The following is a 19,865-nucleotide window of genomic DNA, read 5'->3' on the forward strand; positions in this document are numbered from 1 at the left end:
CCCCCCTCCCCAAAGTTTCTCCAAAGCTGGATGGGTTATCTCCAGATGTATTAGCGGGTTGATGCTAGGCCCCCCCCCCCACAAGTCTCTTGGAGATGAAGGAAACAAGGAAAGAAAACCACTTGACACTATGGAGACGCAGCATATTTCACCTCTGGAACAAGCTGACGAAGCACCACAACTGACACACACGCTGTATATACTTGTTAGACATGTTGAACATGCTTGTTTTTAATGAAGGAAAATAAACAAACCAGTTTCTAAACAGACAGTGAACAGTGACTCAGCCACACTCCAACTGGTTTTCTTTACTCAGACCTTAAACACACACACACTCTACTCAGATTTTACACACACACACACACACAATCACACACTCTACTCAGACTTAACACACATACACACACACACACAATCACACACTCTACTCAGACTTTCCACACACACATACACACTACTCAGTTTTAAGTTTCAAGTTTATTGTTACATCCCATTATACAAGTATAAGAGAGTAAACCTCTGAGGCTTCAGTTCCTCTACATTGCAGCAACAAGAAAAATAAAGTGGGCAGGGGTTATAAAGACTAACAAGGCAGGAGAAATAAAGCTGCAATAGTTGTTGGACAAGTGACAACATTTGTAAGAGACCCATAAGACTGGAGACAAATGAGCAACACGAGTCGTTGCAGTGTTGCCAGATGGGATTGTTTTCCAGCGTAACCGCAGTCTAAAAGCTGCCCAGTGTGATCATAAATAGCCCAATCGGGCGGGAATACGCCCAAACTGGCAACACTGGTCATTTGTCCTCAGCAGGTGTACAGGATGTCCAGAGCGCTCAGGTAACACGCCTTCTCTGACACGTAGCACTGGGAGGCGTGGCCTGGGTGGAACCGCTCGTGAGTGGAATATTCCAGCAGCAGCCCCTCCCCCTTCACCGTGGCGATGCGGGACTTCCGCAGCGGGCCGGCGTCGTCGCGGCGGTGGGTGCTCATGCGCACCGTGAGCCAATCGGGGAGCTCGGCCACGGCCGTGAGGTCCGTGAGGGCGTCGCCCCCGAAGTTGAGCACCACCAGGAAGGCGTGGCCGAGGCCGTCCACCTCGCGCAGGAAGGAGAACACGCTGGCGTCGGACCGGACGTGACACATCCAGCCGCGCTGCAGCGCCAGGTCGGCCTCCCGGAGCAGGCTCAGGGCCCGGTACTGAGACAGGACCGACCCGCTGTCAGCCTTCTGGGCCTGGGGGAGGGGGACAGAGAACCAGTCAGTCTCTGAAAGACGACTCTGCTGTCCTATTGGAACCCTTAGTCAGACACACACACACACACACACACCTGGGGAGGACAGAGAACCAACCATTCATAATACACTATAGTATAGAGTCTGAACCCTGTCCCAGTCACCACACACACACACACACGCACGCGCACACACACACACACACACACACACAAACACACACACGGGACTAGCCGTGTAGGCTACTGTAACACTTGGCCCCATCCCTAGTGGGGTCGCTAGGTTAGCGGTTAGCCTACCTCCACGTTGGCAGTGCTGTACTGTGGGTATACAGGTAGCTATGTTAGCGGTTAGCCTACCTCCACGTTGGCAGTGTGTACTGTGGAATTAGAGGTAGCTATGTTAGCGGTTAGCCTACCTCCACGTTGGCAGTGCTGTAGTTTTGGGGTACAGGTAGCCACGTCCCGTTGGGGCTGTCACTGAAGCCAGCGTTCAGCTCAGAGCTCCACTGCATGGGCGAGCGCTGGGGGTCCCGACTGGCATTCTAACACAAGGGGAGAAGGACAGGGCAGAGTGTTACAGTCCTGACAGATAGCTTGACAGACAGACAGACACACACACACACACACGCAAACTGTACATACACACACACCCACACTCCATATGACAGGGTTAGTCAGACTTACAGGGTTGAACTTGCCGAAGGAGTCCTGAATGTCTTTCACACACGTACACACACACACACACACACACACGTACTCACACACACGTACGCACACACACACACACGCACACACACACACACACGCGCACACACACACACACACACACACACCACACGCGCACACACACACACACACACACACACAGCCGGCCTGGCCAGTCAGACTTACAGGGTTGAACTTGCCGAAGGGGTCCTGTATGTCCGTAACGTTGACATTCTCCATGCCGATCTCCTCTCCGTAGTAGGTGGTGGGCGTGCCGGGCAGCGTCAGCAGCAGCATGTTGAGGACACGCGTGTACTCAGGACCAGCGCTGGACGAGATACGAGGCTTGTCATGGTTCCCCACCTTTGGCACACAGAGAGATGGTGGGAGGGGGGGGGCTCAGACCAGCTTTCATTGGGGAACCAGTGGAGGTAGACATGGGAGGATGGGCTCATTCTTCCGATTTCTACCTCCACCAGCCTCCTCTGATATAGGTGTAATAGATGTGCTGTTGTTAGCACCACGGCTAACAGCTAACCGCTAAACCCTGGTAGAGCTCTATAGGGAAACCATTCAGTCGGAAGGAAGAACGTGACGTATATGTGAACAGCGATCGCTTGTCAATTGCTCTGCTATCGTTCTGGAACTGGTTCACACAAGGACAGCAATTCATCTGGGCCAATGTGATCTTTAATCCCTCCATAAAAAAAGAGATTATTATAATAAGAATCACCTGGTTAAAAGAAAGAAAAATCGTCAAATATGTGGGTGTCATTTTTTTAACCCTTCACTCACCACCCAGTTGGGCCACTTCCCGCGGGGCATGTTGTCCATCCAGAGGTGGACCAGGGCTCGGGCCCCGGTGCCGGTCAGGTTCTGGGGGAGGTCCATCAGGTAGAAGTTGAAGGGGAAGTCGCTCTCTATCACCTGGGGGGTCCCGTAGTACATCATTGTTTTATCTACCTCCTCGTAGTCATAGGACTCTGTCACCATAAACCTAGAGACAAAGAGGGGAATTGAAATAGAAAATATGGGGCGTGTTCCTACAGATATGCCCCCATAACCCTAAATGGGGTGAGATTGACAGACACAGGGTAGACCTACAGACAGGGGGGTAGACCACTCACCTAATATGGGCTCAAGTTGAACTCATGATATACTAAGCTATGATATTATGAAGTACCCTAGAACCACGGGCGTGTAAGGTACCAGTCACCTAATTATGGCCTGATATACATAGGCTACGATGTTGCTATGATGATAATATACACTCAGCGTAAATACGAAAATGCATTGTGGATTAACCTTCCCCAGTTAATGACCATGTTGTATAGTTTATGTCAAGCATTTCACTACTTATAGGGCCGGTTTCACAGACAAGGCTTAAGCCTAATCCTAGACTAAAAAGCATCTTCAATGGAGATTCTACATTGAAAGTGTGATTTAGTCCAGGAGTAGGGCTTAAGCCTTGTTTGTGAAACTGGGCCATAATGTGCTTACACTATATTCTGCAAGCCTAGCATAGTATGCCACCCCCATCTGACTGAATCAGGTAAAGCGGTCATATGTGTGTGTGTGTGTGTGTGTGTGTGTGTGTGTGTGTGTGTGTGTGTGTGTGTGTGTACCTGTATCGGCCCGGCTCTCTGCTATAGACGTCCATCTCTGCCCTCCAGTCCTGCAGGATCCTATGCAGACCCAGCTGGGTGGAGGTGTAGTCATGGTGCAGCTCAGACTCAGTGTCCACTGTGTCCTAGCGGGGGGGGGGGGGGGGGGGGGGGGGGGGGACAACAGTGGTGAAAGAGAGAGATGGTATCAGTCTACTTCCTCTCTTCCTCTCCTCCTCTCCTCCTCTCCTCCTCCTTTTCTCTCCAGCCAGAGAGCAGCTCAGGCCAGCTGTAATTGTGCAGCATTAGTCAGATCACATGACAGAAAGTCACAAAGCCTCCAAGGTATGCTGCTGTAGTAATCCCTGGCTGGTGGGAACACAGCCTGTCTGAAACCCTGCTCTCCCATTGGCTACCTCCTCTCAGGAGGCAAAGGTCAACCAACCCGCTGAACAGTCATCGAAACAGAGATGGTTTTATACAAATAATATCCAGTCATATGAGGTATTCTGTTTGTGAGATGTTTACAGTCAATCCAAACAAGACAATTGATCTTGAAATGTTAGACAGGACAGGTGAGGTTAGGACAGGTGATGTGAGGTGAGGACCAGTGAGGTCAGGTGAGGTGAGGACAGGTGAGGACATGACGCTAATGATGCTAGGACAGGTAGGGTTAGGACAGGACAGGTGAGACTCACAGGGTCTTGGTTAGGGTTTGGGTTAGGTAAGGACAGGACAATCGAGACTCACAGGATCTTGGTTGGGGTCGACCTGGGGTTCGTCTCTCAGGTGTGTGGCCTCCAGGATGTGTTTGACTGCGTCCATGCGGAACCCGTCCACTCCCTTCTCCAGCCAGAAGTGAATTATGTCCTGGAGAGAGAGAGAGAAGTCAAAGAAGAGTTACAGATCTTCCAAAACATTACACTCTCACAGAGAAAAACAGAGGTGTTTATTGGTACAGGATACATTATTGCAATCGATAGTTAAGATCTTGATTACTAGCCACAGAGTCTTCTTACACACACACACACACACACACACACACAGCTTCTCACAGCTTCTCACAGCCTCTGTCCCTCGGCTGTACTTTGTGCCCAGCTGTAAAACCCTAACGAGGTAATGACTCAGAGATAATCAGTAACCGGCTATTGGAGCTGAGAAACGACAGCGATCAATAACCACGGCAACACGTTGGTGGTGAGGCTTCCGAGGCCACGGTGTTGTTGATGATTAAATAACAATAAAACGCTGACGACATGGCTCCATTACAGATAGGCAGGTACGTAGGTAGGTAGGTAGGTAGGTAGGTAGGTGGGTAGGTAGGTAGGTAGGTAGGTGGGTAGGTAGGTAGGTAGGTGGGTAGGTGGGTAGGTAGGTGGGTAGGTAGTTAGCTATCTAGGCAGGTAACTAGCTTGGTAGGTAGGTAACTAGCTTGGTAGGTAGGTAGTTAGCTAGCTAGCTAGGTAGGTATGTTGAGAGGACACTAGGTGGTACTGTAGGTGTGTATCCCCTACCCTCCCGGGCAGGGAGCCCAGGTGAGTGTTATCTGCCAGCCAGCTGAGCATAAAGGCTTCTCTGTAACGTGTGGGAGCCAAATCCTCCTCCACCTCTCCCTCCACCTACCACTCCCTCCCTCCCTCCCTCCCCTCCTCCCCCATCTCATGAGAACAGAGATCCCTCCCTCCCCCCGTCCTCTCTCTCTCTCTCTTTTTCTCTCTCTCCCTTTCTCACTCATCACATTCAACAGCAGGGATCCTTCTCCTTTCTGACTCACTTTTATTCACTCCATGTGTGTGTATGTATGTATGTGTGTGTGTGTGTGTGTGTGTGTGTGTGTGTGTGTGTGTGTGTGTGTGTGTGCGTGCGTGCGTGTGCGTGCGTGCGTGCGTGCGTCTGTGTGTGTGTAACATCTTACAGTCATCTCTCTGCGGACGTTCGGGTTGCGGAGGTTGAGGTCCGGCTGGTCCTTGAGGAACTGGTGCAGGTAACACTGACCTCTGACCTCGTCATACGTCCAGGACGAGTTCCCAAAGACGCTCACCTGGAGGGGGAGACTCACCCCGCTCAATCATTGGTCCATACTCTTATAGGTCACCTCCCATCAAATCACACATGTATTAGTTACACAGAGAGGCTGGTGGGTGGAGGTAGAAAGCAGAGGACAGGGGCTGTATGGAATGGAATGAGGAATGGGGAAGGCGAGTGCTTGATCCCATTCCTCATTCCATTCCATGCATTACAATTAGCCCCGTCCTCTGTCCATTTCTACCTCCACCAGCCTCCCCTGGCTGGGTCAGGTATGAACCTGGGCCTCCTCCTTACCCAGTTGTTCGGGGGGGTGTCTGGGACACAGTCCGCCCAGACGTAGTAGTCTGAGTAGTGGTCGTCTCTGGTCCTGCTCAGGTTGAACCAGCGGTGGCGGTCACTGGTGTGGTTAGGGATGAAGTCCATGATCAACTTCAGACCTGGGGGGTTGGGGGGGGGGGGGGGGGGGGTCAGGGGGAGAGCGGGGTGTAAGTTGTGGAAGAGTATGGTGGAGTCATCGAATTGTGACTGTTATCATGACAACGTGCACTAAAATGTACTGCACTTAAAAGTACACTTGAGAAGAAAAAAAACTTTGGGGTCCAATGAGTAGAACCCTTTTGGGTTAGATGTAGACCCCTTTTGGGTTACACGTAGATACTTTTTCACAGAAGGTTCTATATCGAACCCAACAGGGTTCAACATGGAACCCCAAAGGGTTCTTCAAGGGTGGTAGGCTACCATTTTTTTCCTAAGAGTGTAGAGATCAAAGGAATGTGCATTCGTCAGGGGGGTCAACCCGGCTGGTCTACAGTCACCCCTGGCTCACCCTTGTTATGCATGCCATTCAGCAGGTCGTCAAAGTCCTGCATGGAGCCGAAGAGAGGGTCGATGTCTCTGAAGTCCTCCACGTCGTAACCAAAGTCCTTCATGGGGGACTTGTAGAAAGGGCTGATCCACACGGACTTGATGTTCAGGTACTGGAAATGGTCCAGCTTCTCCAAGATGCCTGGGGGGGGTGGGGTGGGGGGGATAAGGGGAGGGGGGAAGGTCCAGCAAGGTGTGGGAGTGTTAGCCAGTGGTTTTCTACCCTCTCCTCGGGGACCACCAGCCGTTCCACATATTTGATCTGTTCCACCACCAGCACACCTGATTCAACTAATCAAGTGCAAAGCAATTATGGTTTGTACTTGATTAGTTGAATCAGGTGTGCTGGTGGTGGAACAGATCAAATATGTGGAACGGCTCGTGGTCCCTGAGGAGAGGGTTGAAAACCACTGTGTTAGACCATACTCATACTGTATCAGGGGAGGCTGGTGTAGGTAGAAATCGGAGGACTCGGTGGAATAATGCATGGAACGGAATGAGGAATGGTATCAAACACAATGAGCCCGTCCTCCGATTTCTACCTGGACCAGCCCCCCCCCCTGTCATACTGTATCACTCTGGGTCCAAACACACTGTTGACCAGCACACCATGAACCCACCAAAACAGTATGGCAACATAATTCTAATGTAATCTTTAGAAAAAAAAGATAATCCTTGACACCACAAGAATGAGTTCAATTTGTTTATCTGAGAAAATGTGGCTGACATATTATTGTTAGTGTACATATTTCAGCTTCAATGTGTAAGTCATGTAGCCAGACTGAGAAAAAAACAGCTTAGGTGGGCTTGAACTGTGCCTACGGTTTACTGTGTTGACCTCTGGACCTTTAAGGGTCTGGACCTTTATGACATTGCAAATACACACTCTAGTGTCAGACCCTGACTGAGGCATAGTATAGCCTAGGCCTATACACAGGAGTGTACAGTATGTTGCTGTACTTGTTGCTCTTGGCAGTAATACGCTTCGCCTCGTTCTGGGAATTGTGTGTGTGAGGTTGTTGGGAGACACAAGTTTATGATCACATCATGTAAGCCTATAAAATTACTAACTCGTGTAACGAGTGCAATTTAACAACAACAAAACCTCTGACCTCTATACCTGGCGGTAATGACTGCAGGAAAGCACTCACCATACATAAACACAAACATCCAACATCGATTATGAAGTCAAGTAATATGCGCCGTATTTAATTCACTCAAACGCACAACGTTTTTTGAACGACAAGTAATTCATGGCAATGGATCTAGACTGCCATACGTGGAGATCAATAAGTTCGTGAGCTTAGAATGATAAGGTTCTATCTCCGTTTAGGGTAGTTCAGAGATATTGAGCGTCAAAGTTCTTACATTCCATTATGTTTTGTGAGATGGAACCTTTGTATTTTATGAATTACTAACAAAAAAATGTCAACATTTTAAAAATAACACCACACAGGCATTAATAAACACCTAATGGATCAGATTATGTAAAAAAAACTCAATTTTGTTTTTTTGATAGAACCATATAATTCTAACGTCACGAGTTGTCCAGGACCTAGAATGACCACCACTACCTTTGAGGTCGCCGATCCCATCGCTGTCGGTGTCCCTGAAGGAGCGCGGGTAGACCTGGTACACCGGGGAGGTCTGCCACCAGCTCAGACACCGGGGCGACAGGGCGATCACCGCGATGGTCACGGCGATCAGCGCCAGCACGCACGCCACCGTCAGCCAGAACAGGATCTCCCGGGGCACCCGGTACCGAGCCTGGGTAGAATACAGCAACAGGACCTCTTTGGGCATCCCCGCGTAAGGTCGGATTTGGTTGTAGGCGTCCCCGGGACGTCCCAGGCTGACCGTCGTGGAGGTCCTGCTCCCGGCTTGGTCCCCTGCATCCTCCGCTTGGCCATCGTGGTCCTGGAAGCCCGTGTTTCTGATACCCTCAGGCTCCCCCATCTCCATGCTGCCGTTGGGGCCCCCACCTAAGGTCATCTCTTAGGGAACTAGAGACTCTAAATCTTAGCTAAGATTAACTAACGTTAAGATGTCTGATCTTATCCTGGTTAGGTGACAGCGTGATGCTGCTGGCTCAATACAGGTGTGTGATCAATTGTGGGAACACTTCTTTATGGAGGCAAGTTACAGGGTCCATAGTACAATCTCTCTCCATCTCTCCCTCTCTCCCTCTCTCTCTCTCTCTCTCTCTCTCTCTCTCTCTCACACACACACAAGCGCGCCCACACACACACACACACACACACACACACACACACACACACACACACACACACACACACAATCAATCTCCCTCTCAAAATCACACACACACACACACACACTCTCTCTCTCTCTCTCGCTCACACACACACACACACACACACACACACTCACACACACACACACACACACACACACACACACACACACACACACACACACACTCCACTCACAGTCACTCTCTCTCTCTCTCTCTCTCTCTCTCTCTCTCTCTCTCTCTCAGTGGTATGTGGGAAATAGGAGAGGTATAAACGCATGGTTAGAGATTATCTTCCAGCTCTCTGGTGCCCTGAGTGCAGTAGAGTGCAGTTGGCTTGAACACACTGACTTCACTTGATTGCAGTTACACACCAGTAGCCATAAACGTTGTCCACAGGAGAAGTGCATGGGGGGGCATTTACGGCTATGGTGTACTTGAGGCAGTTCTTAGCTTTACAACTCATTCCTGTTAAAGGGGCAATCTGCGATTGGCACCTCAATTTTCTGACTTTTATATGAATGATATGATTCTTGAAGAATATAACATATGCAGTAATGGATTTTTGGGATTTGAAATCAAACAATACTGTGAGGTTATGGTAGATAAGTGTACAAATGTTTAGTATTTGGTCGACAATCTTTTGCAATAACTGCCTGAAGTCTGCGACCCAGACACTGTGTGGGTGTCTGTAATGCTCTGCCAGGCCTGTCCTGCAGTTGTTGTGTGTTTTGAGGATGTTTTGCCTTAAATGTCCTCTTCAGCAAATGAAATGCATTCAGTAGGAGTTTGGAGGCATTTGTTTGTACTTGGGCTGACAGAGAGGTGGTATTCTGTGGAAATTCAGCAGATAATTTTTTTTCTCCACACTTACTATCATTCTTTCTGGTCCATGTTAATCTTTGTCTCACTTGTCCACAAGCCCTTTTTCCAGAACTCCTTAGGCTCTTTCAGTTACTTTTTAGCAAAACCTTAACTGGCCATCCTGTTCTTGTGGCGACATAGTAGGTTTGCACATTGCGAACATTCACAGTCACACCTACCTCCTGGAGATTGTTCCTAATCTGTGGGGAAGTTGTTGTTTTTCTTTCTTAATCATGGTGAGCATTCTTCAGTCATCCAATGTAGAAGTCTTCCCAGGTCTTCTCGGCCATTTGCGATTTCTAAACTCACCAGTGCTCCTTTTCTCCTTTGAATGATTTTGGTAGGTTTATGGTTTTGGCTGTTTCAGATTTTTTCTTCTGATATTTCAACTTCATTTCGGCTTCCTTGACTTCCCTTTTACCCTCATGTTGACATGTTTGTCTCTACTTTAACCTCATAGTAATTGTTTGATTTCAAATCCAACCTTTTGGAGTGTCGAGCCAAAGAAGGAAACATGCTTCATTGTCATATTACTTACCCAGGGCAATGTAACTGCCTGGTGAGCTTAGTTCAACTGTCTTACCCCATCAGAACCCAAATGTAAGCTTGTTGTTGCCTAAGTGTAAACAAACCTTGTATGGCTTCAAACTTTTTATTAAACTATCATGTTGATCTCATGGATGGTCAGTCCTTGCATCCGTAGCCTAGTCTATGTATTTGAGAACGGTTACATTTCTACATCCCTCAGCTGTAACACAAGTGGTTGGTTGATTGCTTTGTTGTTGTTTGAATCACAGATTACCCCTTTTTATCGAGTTCATTCCAAAAGTTTGTCAGATCAGATATTTAAGTGTCAAGACGAGTTCATGTCACCTTCCGCCAGCTGTCCTGTAAGCCTCAACACACAACACAATACAGGGAAGAGATGAGCAAAACAATTTGGGCCCCAATATGATTCAGCAAGTAGTGCTGAGCAGAGCAAAACGTACCTAAAGCTCAGAGTACACTACAGCATGATTTATATTGTAGCTGGATTTTAACAATGAGAGCTGTTATTATTCAAATCAGTTCCTGTCAGAATGCATTGCATATCATGGAAACGCTAGACGCAGTATTGAAAACCCCCATTGGATTATTTTTCATCGTGTCTACTCTTAAGTTAAAACTTTCTACACATTATGTTTGGAAACTAAACTAAATCAAACTTTTAGTTATATAGCACATTTCATACACAGATTTAACACAATGCAATACAGACAATTGATCCTTTCCATTCATTTGGGGATTGAGGTCAACAGCTGGCTCTACAGCTCTGATGGTGTGGGACGTGGACTCTCCTCCACAATGGACCACTTCTGAGGTTAGAAGACTTGAGTGAATAAACACAATGACAGGAGTACTACTGTGTACTGGGTCAAATGTAATGTATTGGGTGACCTATCATATAATCCAATCACTCCAGGAACAGGACAAACCTACTCCTTGAGTACTCGGTGTACTTCAGCACACACTGTGTTTCTGAGATTGGTGGAGGCGGAATTCCGAAGACAGACTCATTGCGATGCATGGAATCATCATTCCGACCCATGCATGACAATGAGCCTGTCCTCTGATTTCAACCTCCACCAGCCTCCTCTGGTGTTTGTGTGTAAGACAGACAGAGAGAGAGAGAGCATACCATAAGGACTTAAATGTATCCATCCTTTATTGAAGATTATGTTCACTGTATGGTCGGAAACATCACAATATCATACTGGGAACTATCGTTACAAGGAGGTATGGTGAAAACCCTGGATGACCCTTGACCCCCCCCCCTCCGTGACCCCGTCACTCTCAAAGGTGACCCTGAAGGCAGAAGGGGGCGGGGCAAGCCACTACCACACCAAGCCACGCCCACACATCATCATCATCATCATCATAATCTCAGCATACCATTCTCAAATACAGCACTTCTCATTTAAAAGGCTAAAAATCAGGAATAAATAAAGTATGTGGAAATCTTCGTCATTCTAATATATCAATACTTATAGATATACAAAACCAGTTAGGATGAGTGGCAGGCGCGGGGCAGTTGGCTGCTTCGCCACAGGTTCACGTCCCGCCCCTCAGACATCACACATCATTCTCATTGGAAAATCTCAATAGTGACAGGAGGCGGGGCCAGGCCCAGCGATTGGTTGGCATCTCTTAGCTCGCGTTCCTTTTAGCTCGCCTGGTACACCTGTTGGGATGGGGCGGGGTTTCGCAACCTTTTCAACCGTTCCATTGGTCCACGAGTGGAAAACCCCGCCTACCCAGTGAAGCGGACGGGGTAAAAGGAAGGCACCTATTGGTAGGGAGAGTCGGAGACTCCTAAAACGTCTCGGAAGGCCTACAGCCCTGTACGGGGACGCTCTGGGCCGTCCCAATGAAACCCAACGATAGCGGAGCGCTAGCAGGAAAAGTCGTCATTATATGAGCAGGGGGGAGAAGCGTCTTCAGCCTCCAGATCAGTCTATGCAGTGTAGTGTTGTCGTGTGAAGGTGAATTACATTCAAAGCAGCAGCTCTCGCAGCCCCTACCCCCCTCAACCCAGTGTCTGCTATAGCTTAAACATCCCCTTTAAACCAGGGGCTTAAACATCCCCTTTAAACCAGGGGCTTAAACATCCCCTTTAAACCAGGGGCTTAAACATCCCCCTTTAAACCAGGGGTGGCAAACCCCCCTCCCTCCCCCCAACCTGTCCCACCCCACACATAACAACCACCCCCCTAACAACCCTCCAACCACATTACATGCACAGCTAAAAAATAAAACACAAAAGGAAACATGGCAATCAAGAAAAACAAATCAATCATCTCATGAAAATCAATGTTATTGCAAAAAAAATTAGAACCACACACGACATTCAAGTACCTAAATAGTCAAATGGCACCAAGGCAGCTGTACCAGATCAATGCTATGCTAGGAAGGCGAGCTCATAAACCCCAGACGTATGAGATCAATGCTATGCGGCTAGCTCATAAACCCCAGCTGTACCAGTTACATGCTATGCTGCTATCTAGCTCATAAGCCCCAGCTGTACCGGATCAAATGCTATGCTAGGTAGCTAGCTCACACCCCAGCTGTACCGGATCAATGCTATGCTATGTAGCTAGCTCCTTTGACAGAAGCATTTGACAGAAGCATTGTCCATAAGCCCCTACACCCTAGACACTTAGCCTGAGCGACTACACCCTAGACAGTATCTGTAACCCTACGGGTTAATGTCTAGGGGCTAGGGACAAGGGGTTAGGGGTTATTGTCCAGGGAGTAGGGGCTAGGGGTTAGTGCCTGGGGAGTGGGGGTTAGTTTCTGGAGAGTAGGGGCTCAGGAGTAGAGGTTAGTATCTATGGAGTAGGGGCTAGGGACTAAGGGTTAGTGTCTGGGGAGTAGGGGTTAGTTTCTGGAGAGTAGGGGTTACTGTCTAGGGGTTAGTGTTTGGGGAGTAGGGGTTAGTGAGGGACTAGGCAATAACGGTTACTGTCTAGAGAGTAGGGGTTAGTGTCTAGAGAGTAGGGGTTATTGTCTAGAGAGTAGGGGTTATTGTCTAGGGAGTAGGGGTTAGTGACAAGGGACTATGGAGTAGGGGTTAGTGACAAGGGACTATGGAGTAGGGGTTAGTGACTAGGGACTATGGAGTAGGGGTTAGTGACTAGGGACTATGGAGTAGGGGTTAGTGACTAGGGACTATGGAGTAGGGGGTTAGTGACTAGGGGTTGTTTCAGGCCTGACCCCCACCTCCCACAATGCACTGCCTCTACATGACAGGAAATGACATCACATCGCATGACAAACCCTTAGGGGCATGGCCACCCAGCCACTGGTACCACGTGACTGGGCTTCTCTCCTCCTATTGGTACACTGGATCAGTCTCAGACCCGTCCTCCTCTTCCCCCTCAGTGCTCCTGAGCCTGCTCCGTTCATCATACCACCAAGCCTCCATTTGAAATGTCAAGAATGCAATGAAACAACAGCTATATTACACTATTACACAGCATTTGAAAAAAATAATATATATATATATATATAAAGGTTGAAGTCATCATCATCATCATCATCGCCTAGATATTTAATTCTGCTAAAACAAAAAAAATCATCACACACTTTACAATTTCTGTCAGAGAAAAAAAAGAAAGAAAGAAAGAAGAAAACAAAAAAGGCAAAATTGTTGCAAGAGTTTGTTTCTGCATTCAGGAGAGGATGAGAGGAGGAAGGAGAGGAGGAAGGAGGGAAAGAAAGGCTATGAGAGGTGAAAGAAGAAAGTTGCGGTGAGACTTGGTTGGTGGGCGGTGGTTAGAATCCTTTTAGCCCAAAAACCCAGACTCTCTCTGGGCGGCTGGTGTGTTAACACGCACAAACACACGCACACTGACACACACAGATTTGACGTCACATCTTGTCCGTCTATGTCCACCAAGACATGTACTTCCCTCCCAAGTCGCAAAGCGACCAGGATACTTCTTTACGTCTCCCTGCCTGCCCTACACTCTTTCTGTCTGTCTGTCTTGCTGTCTACCTCTCTGTCTGTCTGTCTGCACACAAAGTAGGCCACCTACCAACTGACACCATGAATGAAAAAACAAAAACATACATCAAAAATATATATATATGGATTTGATATATATTTTTCTTATCTTGAACAAAAAGCTTATACATGACAGAGAGAGAGAGAGAGAAAGAGAGAGAGGGGGGGGGGGGGGTGAAATGCCAGCAAGTTGAGGAGAGTGGCAAGAGTCTCTTGTAAGCAAATGTTAGCTATCCCTCCATCTGTGTCTGTCTGTTTGGTGGAGAGAGGGAGAGAAAGAGGGGGGCGGGGGGGGTGCAAAAAGCAATCAATCTCCAAACCCTCAAACCCTACCACACAAGTAAATGCCATAAAGCAGACCAGGCAGCCGCTCCTGTCCGGTTCAGTCCTGTCAAAACTAGCGTGTGTCCACCTGTGGGGTCCAGAGACAAGCCCAGCCACAGCCGGAGCTGTAGTAGACCCCCTGCCTCAGCCATGCTGGTCCCCAGTAGTGGTGGTCCCCCACTGGGCCCCTCAGGACTGGAAGGAGGCCCTGGGGGTATCGGGCCTGGGTGGGGGCCTAGGGCCATTCTGGGACCTGGGGCTTAGTTAGGTCCCGAGGCCTAGGTACGGGTGTGGAGCCTGGGGCTTGGTTAGGTCCTGAGGCCTAAGTAGGGGTGTGGAGCCTGGGGCTTGCTTAGGGGGCTGGGGGCCTGGTTCCTGGGGGCAGCTGGTTGGCCGGCTGGGTCCTCCACCCACGGCGGTTGGAGGAAAGGCACCACAGAGTTACAGGGACGGCCCACAATGCACCACAACTTGGGCCTTCAGTCTCTTCATCAGTCCACCAACACAAAAACAACAACAACAACAACCACAAAAAAAAGCAATAAAAAGAAGGAAAACTAAATATCTTGTCTTATTTTCTCTAGTATATGTTTCATTTAGATGTTTATACTACTATAGTAGTTGTTCTCCTCTTTCCCCCTCGTATTTAATTAAAAATGGTTTGCAATCCTTTGGGTTGGGTGGTTTGGAGAGTTTTTAAATCTGCATTTATGGTCCGATTGATCTCTTGGTATCGTAAGGAGGGGAACAAAAAAAGAAAAAAAGGGAGAAAAAAAACAAAACTGTGAATAAAGATGTCTTGTGTAGAAAGGAGTCCTGAAGCAGGAACGGGCAGTCCTGCAGGGCAGCTACCAGGGGTCCTCGAGGTCTGCTCCATTCTGTAGGGCAGAGAGAGAAGTAGGGTAGAGAGAGATGGAGTGAGGAGAGGAGAGAAGTGTCAGTAGGAGATATGGATATGTCTCTAACAGCTCATCATAGGGTATATATATATATACACACAGTCTGGACCCTGAGGAAGACACAGTCAGTGAGCCCTAGTGAACATCACACCACCAACTCCTCCCCATTCCGAGGAGCAAGCAGGCATCTGTGGATGGTTTCACTTACCCAACAAGGTGGGCGTGTGCATGCGTGCGTGTGTGTGTGGGTGCGTGTGCGTGTGTGTGTGTGTGTGTGTGTGTGAGGGAGAAAGAGAAGGTGAGAGAGAGATAAAAAAAGAAAAAAAAAGAGACAGATCGAGACAGAGAGAGAGAGAAAGAGCGATGGACAGAAGCTGAGAGAGATAGAGAGTGTCTTTCCAATAAGACAACATTCAGAGTGGTCCTGCTCTTAACCCTAACCCACCTCAGACCAACGTGACAGAGACAGACCACCTGACCTGGGGGAGGGGCACGGGTATATATGATGGACGTTTATATGTACGGACTTGACTTACCAAATGAAACAGGAGGGCTGCGTTAATCAGAGGGTTACATACAGTTAGACAGGCACAGCTCTCAAGTCTACCACTGTGTGTGTGTATGTGTGTTTGTGTGTGTGTGTGTGTATTAGGGAATGTGACATTATGTGCATATTTATTTACATGGAGACATTTCTTAAACTGAACATACTTTATATGGTAGGGGAACAGGGACGATGTGGAGAAAGAAGTTTGTGTGTGTATGTAAGACAGCCTTCACACAGAAACACACAGACTTCTTTGCCGAAGGGATGCAAAGACCATGAGTTCTCTGCTATTCTATGTAGCACGAGTCCCCACACACACACACACACACAACCCATGTAGCTACAACACAATCTATACAATCTATCCATCAGGACACACACACACACACACACACATCCTTCTCAGAACCCCAAACTTCTGCTATAGTTGTTTTGTGTCATGGACAAATCAAACGCATCACGTTCATGACATCACACTAGCGTCATCAGCCCAGATGAGTCATGGGTGTCAACGAGAGGTGTCAATGTTCTCACACATCAACCTATTTCTATCATGTTATGATGCTACAGGCTACAGCAAGGCTCCCAGCATGCACTCCATAATGCACTTCCTCTACATGACAGGAAATGACATCATCATCACCACGTGACAAACACATGGGGGCATCGCCACAAATCAGTACACAGCCTGCTGGCACCATGTGACTGTTCAACCTAGACATGCAGCAGATAACCATCAAGAGCACCGCGTGTCAAAACGATAATGTGCACACTGCTGGTTCGTGTGTGTGTACGCTCCAGCCCAGCACTAACCCACCTGATGACCCTAAAGGACCGTGACTCGTTGATCAGATCGTGTGTGTTTGCTGGGCTGGAACAAAAACACACACACACACATACACGTATATTAACACTTTCATGCGCATGGGAGGGTTTTACTGACCATGCTGTTTTGAGAGGATGTAGAGGGTGGTGGGGGGGTGTTGGTGGTGGGAGTAGGGGAGGGGCGGGGTCTTACCTTGCTGGTGTTGGAGCAGGTTTTTCGTTCCAACCAATCAGTATCACCTGATTCAACTACTGTGTTAATCCCAGTCTTTCAACCAAGGCTTTTGGTTGGTTAAATACAGCGTGTTCGTGCTTGGCTGGAACGAAGGCCTGCCCCTCTCAACTGACTCTGGGAGGGTGAGCTGACCACCCTCCCCAGTCCCCCGGCCTCCCCTCAAATCTGAGCGTAAGGCTTTGGGGTCTGGGAACTGACTAGAGATCAGAGCTAAGGAGTACATTCATGCTACGCGTAGGGAGGAAGGGAGGGAAGGAGTGAGGGAGGGAAGGAGTGAGGGTGGGAGGGAGAGAAGGAGTGAGGGAGAGAAGGAGTGAGGTAGGGAGGGAGAGAAGGAGTGAGGGAGGGAGGGAGAGAAGGAGTGAGGGAGGGAGGGAGAGAAGGAGGGAGGGAAGGAGTGAGGGAGGGAGTGAAGGAGTGAGGGTTGACAGGTGCAGCATTCTCCATGCACTGTGATTGGCTAAGGCATAGTCACATGGTGCATGTTATGGGGGAGAGAATATGGGGAGTATGGAACAGGCTCATATATATATATATGTATATATGTCAACGCACACACACGCACGCACATACGTATATATCTGAGATGTATGTGATGGGATCCACGTGAGAGTGAGAGTGAGCTGTGAGAGTGTGTGTTGACGATACTCACCCCGTCCTCTTCCCTGTGAGGGTTGAGCCGGTTGTACACGGCTTCAATAACACTGCGTCTAGAGAGAGAACGAACACACACACACACACACACAGACACAGACACACACACACACACACACACACACACACACACAATGCCTTCAGATACTCTTTTTGATTGATTGATTTCTTCAGCCATCCATTCTTTCCAGGTTGCTTTACACACACTGAAACCCCATTCCAACAACGCAAACCTAATTCTAGTTCTGGGCTGGTATATAGCTAGCTCCCTAGCATCGACTACACTGGTATCGATGACGCGCAGGCACGCACACACACACACATCAGGGGGGAGATCTAACACAGGAGGCAGGGTTCTCCCCAGGTGGTTTGAAGCAAGACGGAGCTGGAATGCATCATTAAATCTTGCGTATATTCATGTCAAAATAGCGCAAAAAGTACTGATTTCACCGTCGCTTTTAAAAAACAAAGATGTCATTGGCCAAACAAACTCTCTCGTAACTCTATCGTAACTAAACATTAGGTTCCTTTGCTCTGAAATGTTTTACAAAATGGCGGCGACCAAGTGGACGAGGTGGCGCAGCGCCACTCTTCCATTCTTTGGGGAGAACCCTGGGGGATGGGACATCTATTAAAACACACGATGGCTAAAGGCTGCGTTGATACCAGGAAGTTTAGTTAGGATGGAGCTATGTGGCGCTACAGGTTAGACCTACCCAGTCCAATCAGATCTGTGGAGCAGAGTGAACGGCGACAGATCAGTTAGATGTTGGGTCGAGACAAGTGTGTGTTGTATAGGGGTGAGAGGAGGGGGGAGAGGAGGGGGGGAGCAGAGAGAGGTAGAAGAGGAGGGGGGAGAGAGGAGGGGGGGAGAGCAGAGAGAGAGGTAGGAGAGGAGGGGGAGAGAGGAGGGGGAGAGATGAGGGGGAGAGATGAGGGGGGAGAGCAGAGAGAGGCAGGAGAGGAGGGGGGAGAGAAGAGGGGGGAGAGCAGATAGAGAGGTAGGAGAGGAGGGGGGCAGAGCAGAGAGAGAGGTAGGAGAGGAGGGGGAGAGATGAGGGGGGAGAGATGAGGGGGGAGAGCAGAGAGAGAGGTAGGAGAGGAGGGAGGAGAGGGGGGAGAGAAGAGGGAGAAGAGATGGGGGAGGGCATACACAGGGGGGAGAGGAGGGGGTGTCAGGTCTCTTACTTGCTGGCGAGGCCCCCCCCAGGGGGGAGGTTGGGGATATTCTCTGATGACAGATTCCTCATGACTGAAACCAGGTCTGGTACGCCCTCCTCCCCCGCCTTCTCTATGATCTCTGAGAGAGGGAGGGAGGGAGGGAGGGGAAGAAAGAGAGGGAGAGATTAATAATAGGTCAACTGTTGCTATATATAACACCTTGACTGCTGTGAGGTGAGTGAGTGACAGATTATATCTGAGATGTAGACAAAACAATGTGTGTGATAGAGAGTGAGCGGGGCAGGGAGAGAGAGAGAGGGGAGAGAGAGGGAGAGAGGGGAGAGGGAGAGAGACAGAGAGAGGGGATAGAGAGAGGGAGAGAGGGGAGAGGGAGAGAGACAGAGAGAGGGGATAGAGAGAGGGGAGAGAGAGAGAGAGACAGAGAGAGAGAGACAGAGAGAGAGAGACAGAAAGAGAGAGAGAGGGGGGGGGCGGGACTAGTAGAACAGGGTGGGCTCAGAGCCAGTTAGATGTTCCGCCAGACATTCCTCTCTGGAGCAGCAGCCCCCGCAGTTCCCTCTGGCCAAACATTACCTCAACCAACCTAACATTACCTCAGCCAACCTAACATTACCTCAGCCAACCTAACATTACCTCAACCAACCTAACATTACCTCAGCCAACCTAACATTACCTCAACCAACCTAACATTACCTCAACCAACCTAACATTACCTCAACAACCTAACATTACCTCAACCAACCTAACATTACCTCAACCAACCTAACATTACCTCAACCAACCTAACATTACCTCAACCAACCTAACATTACCTCAACCAACCTAACATTACCTCAACCAACCTAACATTACCTCAACCAACCTAACATTACCTCAACCAACCTAACATTACAGCAACATTACCTCAACCAACCTAACATTACCTCAACCAACCTAACATTACCTCAACCAACCTAACATTACCTCAACCAACCTAACATTACCTCAACCAACCTAACATTACCTCAACCAACCTAACATTACCTCAACCAACCTAACATTACCTCAACCAACCTAACATTACCTCAACCAACCTAACATTACAGCAACATTACCTCA

The 19,865-nt window shown here is 48.7% G+C and overlaps 3 protein-coding genes across 3 annotated transcripts in view; all 3 read right to left on the bottom strand.

Moving 5' to 3' along the window:
• Positions 1-19,865, bottom strand: part of six3a (SIX homeobox 3a) — a gene marked incomplete at both ends in the record, with an annotated part of 284,173 nt that overhangs the window by 228,875 nt on the left and 35,433 nt on the right. The window lies entirely within an intron of this gene.
• slc3a1 (solute carrier family 3 member 1) lies at positions 806-8,264 on the bottom strand (the record flags this gene model as incomplete). The annotated part of the gene is made up of 10 exons (XM_080542553.1): positions 8,012-8,264; positions 6,400-6,579; positions 5,868-6,010; positions 5,461-5,586; positions 4,296-4,415; positions 3,567-3,691; positions 2,737-2,938; positions 2,128-2,304; positions 1,653-1,778; positions 806-1,234 (listed from the first exon to the last, which is right to left on the bottom strand). The coding sequence occupies exons 1-10, from the start codon at positions 8,238-8,240 to the stop codon at positions 806-808; spliced, it is 1,857 nt and encodes a 618-aa protein (XP_080398679.1). The 5' UTR covers positions 8,241-8,264.
• Positions 15,195-19,865, bottom strand: part of ppm1ba (protein phosphatase, Mg2+/Mn2+ dependent, 1Ba) — a 22,406-nt gene continuing 17,735 nt past the window's right edge. The window contains exons 4-6 of the mRNA XM_080542543.1: positions 18,774-18,885; positions 17,584-17,641; positions 15,195-15,303 (exon numbers count right to left, since the gene is read on the bottom strand). Coding sequence (XP_080398669.1) covers positions 15,274-15,303; positions 17,584-17,641; positions 18,774-18,885 — 200 coding nt within the window. The 3' untranslated portion in view covers positions 15,195-15,273. The remainder of the gene's footprint in view (positions 15,304-17,583; positions 17,642-18,773; positions 18,886-19,865) is intronic.

Source organism: Nansenia antarctica (assembly GCF_963989245.1).
Source record: "Nansenia antarctica genome assembly, chromosome: 1".
Taxonomy (NCBI): Eukaryota; Metazoa; Chordata; class Actinopteri; order Argentiniformes; family Microstomatidae; genus Nansenia; species Nansenia antarctica.